At 41.5% G+C, this 6582-nt stretch overlaps 1 protein-coding gene across 2 annotated transcripts; it reads right to left on the reverse strand.

Annotated features, from left to right (window-relative positions):
* LOC8054226 (membrane-associated progesterone-binding protein 4) lies at nt 390–5246 on the reverse strand. 2 transcript variants are annotated; one of them, XM_002468267.2, is made up of 8 exons: nt 4847–5244; nt 4414–4490; nt 4095–4166; nt 3888–3925; nt 3258–3301; nt 2731–2777; nt 2181–2355; nt 390–1013 (listed from the first exon to the last, which is right to left on the reverse strand). In XM_002468267.2, exons 1-8 carry the CDS (start codon nt 4934–4936, stop codon nt 843–845), a joined length of 714 nt encoding a protein of 237 aa, XP_002468312.1. In that variant the 5' UTR covers nt 4937–5244; the 3' UTR covers nt 390–842. The 2 variants fall into 2 exon arrangements, with proteins under 2 accessions (XP_002468312.1, XP_021307376.1); XM_021451701.1 differs by lacking the exon at nt 3258–3301 and having other exon boundaries at nt 3888–3939; nt 4847–5246.

A 6582-nucleotide genomic window follows, 5' to 3' on the forward strand; every position in this document is an offset into this window, starting at 1 on the left:
GACGAGGGAAGAAGTGCTCCTCTGGCCTGTGGGGCCTGTCAAGTGTGAACCTAGGAGTACACTACACTAGCGAAGAGGAGAATCAAATAAACTGAAAAATAAACCTTATTTAGTACTTTTAAGATAGGGACAAAAGGCACAAAACGAATCAACTGTTGCTTCACCGTGCTGCGTTTCTGCAGTGCAGAACGGTCAGTAACAAACTCCAGAAGCAAGAAATGTCAGGTAGCCGCGGGTTGGAACGAGCAGGAGGCCAGGCTTGGTGCATTTGGTCTGATTTGTCTGCAAATTTTGACGTTTCCTATATGATGTGCGTTAAAGTCTGCCTAACAGTAGGTGTATGATCAATAAGTTGAAGATAAACAGGGAACCGACTGCAAGGAAGACACTTGGAAATACCATTTTCAATTCAAGGTTAGTTTTTTTTTATTATATATATACAAAGGCAGGTATTTGCAACAGAGAAAATGAGTTTGGGATCCAGAAAGATGATGCCGACGGTGCGTGCCTCGACTCGATCAATCGACAGCCAAAGGCCCCATGGCTATTAACATGGACAGCCTTTGCGATTGATCTTGCCCTACACGAATAATGCGTGGCAGCGCAGTGTTACCATCATTTGATTCGATTGCACGTATCTTCCAATCAATTGCGGAGTATCTTGGCTTCTGAAACACGACGTTGCACCAGGTATTCCGAAAGGACTGATGCGGAACAGTACAGAAGACCCATCATGATGCGTGGCTTGTGCTCGTGGAATGTCACTGCTCCCAACTAATGAACCTTGCGTTGAGTGCCCAAAGCAACAAGTTCGTGGACAAAGGGGAGGGACATGTACAGTTCTAGTTTACTTTGCAAGACTTGGACAAGTAATCACACCCTTCGTACACCACTAGCCCAGCTTTGTCGAGCTCGTTTTCCTGGAAACAAGCGCACCTTTGGCTAACTTGTCCGGTCAGAGCTATGTCGCCTGGCCTCCTCACCAATCTTGGATAGCCCGTGTCGCACCAAACCTAACACAAGCAGTACGATCTTAATTAGGCAGAAAAAGTGACATCTTTAGCAAAATGGAAACTGCTCTCTCAGAACCTTCGAAATATGGCCTGGAGCCACTAGAATGGCACATTAGTTCAACTCAACATTAATCATGCAAAAATGTTTCTCAAGGAGACGTTTGAATGTGTGATAGGCAAACATGATTTGGACCATGTAAGCTGTTCGGAACATAGGGAAATTCACACAAAACAGATTAATTTTCCTCAAGTGTCATGAGAAATCCCCAGCAGAGCGATAGGATGAGAAAACAGAAGGAAAAGGATCAGAGAACATTTGCTGTCAAATTACTGGAGTTTGCTGGGTCACTGGAGATCCAGAATAATCTCAACATGTTACACCAACTCATGATGCTTCTCATGAATGCCAGCTGTTTCTTATGTTTATTGCGATTGCATTATTACACAACTCATCTGTTCCCATCTTTATTGGAAAACAGTCATTTCTAGAGTTGAATTATGGTTATGGGCTTGGGGCAAAATTCTTAAATGGCGACTGTCTGGAGCCACAAAAAACAAACCAGAAATTGTTGCCTGGGAAGACCATAGCCCACTAGAGGCATGATACATCCAAAACATCCAACATGGCACACTGCTGCCCTACCAACGGGCAATATGTTTCGATGCAGAATCAAAAGTTTTAGAAGACTAGCAGGTGTGCTCATTTCATGATGTGGTCAATGTCTAATTTTGTTTTTCAAATACACAGGACAGCAGTGTATCATTTTTCATTAAAGAAGAAAAAGGAACAAGTACAACACCAAATCCAACCCCTAAGAGTTCAGTAACACGCACGCCATTGACTAAAAAGTAAAAAAAAAATTGACCAGACCTAAACAACCGCTGAAACTAGATAATCCCAATGAGTAACTCTAGGAGCTGCTTTGCACCTTCCACTACAGCCCTCACAACCTGATTTACATCAGGAGAGACAGGGTTGAAGATGCAATTTTGTCGATGTCTAACTTTGGTATAGTGACTATTTTCATTTGGTTAGTTTGTTTGAATATGGAATATGATAGGAAGAAGCTCAGTTCACGAAGGTCTTTCAAGATAAATAAAAAAGATAACAACAACATCAGATAAAACCATGTGTCAACAAAAAAGGGATGGTGCAAGGATACTTACTTCTCCGCCTTCTTGTTGGCTCCATTTTGAATTGCAGCCAGGTATTTTAGCTTCGTCACTCTTCTGCTTTTCAAGAAGCTGTGCACCTCTCTTTGCCTTCATTTCTACACCCTTCAGATATTTCGTAGGATTTCCTTGACTGTCGTAGTAACGTCCAATAAGTTTACCAGCAAATCTGCATCATACATGTAAAGGCATGTTACAAGGGTACATATTATTAATTGAGTAGTTTCTCTAACATGATCACTGCTTCAGGGATAGCTTAGTGTGTTCCATATGGCATACACATTTGGTAATATTAATAACATGAATAACACATGGTATGGTAGTGATGGATTTAAGAACATGATCAAGATAATCGAGAGCAAGTGCTATAGCCCAAACACATAAACAGTGTTCCAAATCGTGTTCCACTAGTCTGCCTAGGGACTAGGTGCCACCAAGCTGCCAGCCTAGCATTTCCTGGAAAACTGCATACAGTTCTATGAAGCCTCATGGTTTACTGGAAGGAAATAAGTAACATGAAGATGGCTCTTAGAAAGAAGCTCACATATATCTTTCGAAGTAAAATTTCCTCCAATCAACAATGCTGTTTACCTGAAAGGAAATTGAAATCCATCATATTGAAAATATTGGCAAAATAAAGAGTGAAAAGTAAAGTCTGTAAATGCTTGTATTCTACACTAGCATGCACATACGGTGCTGTGTTCAGCGTGCTAAGTAGCAGCTTCCCATCAGTACTTAATATAATATGCATACATGATACATGAGGCAACGATGTTTCTGTTTCAACATAATTATATCCCTGCAGGCTTGAAGCACGAGAGAATAGAGCTTAAAAGGTTGGTAACTTGGTATCATAATCAAGTAAACAGCCAACTAGATTTTGCAGAAGTGGTAAGAGAAGGAGATGAAACACTTCTCTATTACAGTTGAAGCAAACTGCCATCCTAGCCCTAATTTATGAATTGTGGTACTTTTAACATTTTTCAATGCCTGTCTATGTCTAAGCTACATATTTGCATTAACTACTAGGTTTACTAATACAAATAATCCATACATAGTGTTTTTCAGTACCTCACTGCTTGATAAACCCTGTAAGGAATCAGTCAGACCATTACCTGTTGAAACAGAAAGGTTATTCTAGCAAAAGGATATGCTTAAGCAGTCATAGATCATCCATCATTATATTTTTCTTATGGTGAAATTATTGTATTTTTAAAACAACATTATTACAAGCAGAACAGCTAGATTAGCTTCCAGGAAGTTTGGTAAAGGGGGGAATTAAGATTCTTCATCCTCCATAAAAATTTAAGTCATATAATTCAAGTATCCTCTTCATCATATAAAGGCCAAGTCATAATATCTGCATTTTTTTAACCGATCCAAGCCTTTTTTTCAACATTAAACTAACGGGCAACTTTTTTTCACTCTCTTTTATCCTATATCATAGTGTGAAGAGTCAGTAGTAACTGCTTCTAAGATATTGAGCAGGCATCTTGATCGTTCAATCTTTTGTCCCTTATGAAATTTGAATTTAGAATCAATGTACTGCTAGGAGTAAAAAGATCACACAGAAAATGCTTTTGCTTTTGCAGTTCAAAGGATCAAGAGAACACCAAAATTATCTCTACAGAACCAACATCAACTCATGGTCATCTAAAAGACTTACTAAACTAACCAGCTAGCAATAAGATGCAGACTTACCTGTAAAATTTCCAGAAACAAATGCCCGTGATGCATCCCTGTGAAAACAATGCTGTTTTAACATCAGCATGTGAAGCAACAAAACAAAAAGGATATGGATATAAGAACTACCCTCCTATAGTTTATACTTTATAACACCAAGCTATAGCATACATGTAATTCATAACAATGAAATTGAAACAGGCGCTAAAAGTCTAAGACTGCAACCTCCCAGTAAAGTGATGATAACCTCCGCCAGGACCATAATGTGACCTCCCTTTTGTGACGTCAAACACTGAGCTGCAGCATCAAATGAAAACCAACATCATTCACACAAGCCATGCCAGTTGAATAGCCAAGACAATACACTGGAATTTACTGACAACATCATCTGTATAATTAGAAAGAAGGTGTGCTGTGCGCTTGAGTTTTAACTTATTTATCATATCACACTTCCCTTTTCTCACCGTAGTTAAGTATCATTCTATTAAAACAAGTCAGGGGGAAGGAAATGTAGGCATGTGGGGGCAAGGAAAAGCACAAGTACCCCAAAATCGCGAGTAGTATGGGCAACCCCTCATTCGTTCCATTGTACGGCGACAGCTCCTCCACTGTCCACAACCTCTGCCCATCGCAACATGAGACTCAGGTTCAGGTAAGTAAGAGAGAACACAACTTGCAGTTGCAGAGGTCGAAAAGGGCACAATATGTTAGTCAGATGCTAGAGCTACAGATCAGACGAACCGCTCCTAGACCATTTTTACTCTTCACAAGGCATCACATCAAATCACTAGGAGCTCACTTCCTATGTATTTGCTCCATATGACCACGTTAAGCTATTATTAGTCGACGAACACGGCTAAGCCATGACTGGGTATCTCTGATTGAAAACGCCATGTCTGCTTCCGCAGACTAGATAAAACAAGCGAGATCTAGCCCACAAACTTCGAGAAGCAGGTAGCGAGGAACAGAGGACAGACCGGCTTCCTGAGGCGGTAGAGCTGGAGGACGACGGCGAGTAGCGCGGCGAGCAGCGCGAGAACAAGAAGGAAGCGAGCGCCGCGCGCCATCGCTCTGGCTCCCAAGAGATCCGGAAGGCCGTTAGGTCCACAAAATCAAACTGCCTCCACGGCAACGAACCAGTATCGGTTTTGCTACGATCCGCCTCAGCGAGCTAGGGCTGCCCTTGAGACCGGACGGCGTAGCTTCGGCGGAGGGACGGATTGGTGGTTAAGGCGGCTATCGACCGGACAGACCTCCGTGTCGTCGGAGCGGAAGACGGGGCCGGCAGACCGGTGGGTTTGGTGGAAACGATCGGCTAGGGGAGCTGGCCGCCGGGGAGGGACGCGCGGCTAGGATCGGTTGACTGGGCTGGAATGGACGCCTTCGAGGCGGGCCCTGGGGAGAGTCGCGCGGGGAGGTCCAGTTGACTGGTCTGGGCCGGGCTAGACTCGAGTCAACGGACGCCTTTCAGGCGGGCCCTTTCCTGTGCCGTGCATTGGCTTCCAAATGAACAGGATTCGCAGTGCTATTACATAGGAGTATATACTGACTACTAGTTTTCCCTCGTTTTTTAATTCTGTTCAGAAATGATATTTTTATAAAGTTTTTATTATAGGAGACAAATCTGTCAAAATTGAACCGGTCCAAAATTCATTCAAACCAACTTATAGAAATAGGCAGTGGCCCAAGTTTTTAAATAAGCAGGAGAAATTCATAATCTCTCCAACCAAAATGAGTGTATTTTTATCGCTTTTGAAGAATAATTTAATTTAATATTTGACTAGATTTATAGAAAATAACGTCAAGATATCAATACTTTTTTGCTTTGTATTTGATCTCATACTATGTTCGAGGGCAAATGTGTCTTTTCACATGTTATTTAACATCGTTAACTCACATATTAGACGAAAGTGTCAGAATTTGGATATAGTGTTAAAAGTGTGGAAATTTGATGCCATGAAAGGAATAAGTTATTTTACTAGTGTCATGTAAAGATTTTTTTTCAACCACAAGCCCATGTCATCCTTAAGCAATGGCGAAGGTAAAGCAAATTAGAGAGAGGTGCACTTAACTTATGGGTGCATAAATATTTTTCATGTGGGTGCATATATAGTGAAATTTTAGATATAATCATAGTTTTTCCAATGGGGGGGTGCATTTGCACCCCCTAATCTATACCTAGCTCTGCCCCTGTCCTTAAGTAACCATCGTGATTGCATTTAAAGAGCTTGAAAACAGTCACTTGGAGCACCCATTTGACTGAATAAGCACAATGCCTGCCACATGGTTAAATGGGAAGCTCTCAATAGACCAAACGAGTATGGGGACCTGGGTTTCATGGATGTTGGAGTCAGAAGCATTTGCTTGATGTCATGAACTCATGATGTGTATTTGTGTAAGTGGATTGACAAACTAGAACAGGGAGAGAAGAGCATTAGCTGTGAGTTACCAAAAGGAGGAAAATACTTGGATCAAAAGAACATCTTTCAAAGTGAAAGGAAAAGAGGTCTGCAATTTTGGAGAAGTTTGTTGGACATCAAAAGAGTGGTATCAATTAGGTAGGAGGATCAAAGTGAAGAGTGGGAATCAAACTAGATTCTGGCATGATTTGTGGATGGGGATTGCCCTTTAAAGATGGAGTTACAACTGTTTCAGTGTTTCTCAGACACTATCATAGAGGTGGCTAAGGTTTGGAGAGATAACCAATGGCAAT

Source organism: Sorghum bicolor, chromosome 1, assembly GCF_000003195.3.
Source record: "Sorghum bicolor cultivar BTx623 chromosome 1, Sorghum_bicolor_NCBIv3, whole genome shotgun sequence".
In the NCBI taxonomy this organism is placed as follows: domain Eukaryota; kingdom Viridiplantae; phylum Streptophyta; class Magnoliopsida; order Poales; family Poaceae; genus Sorghum; species Sorghum bicolor.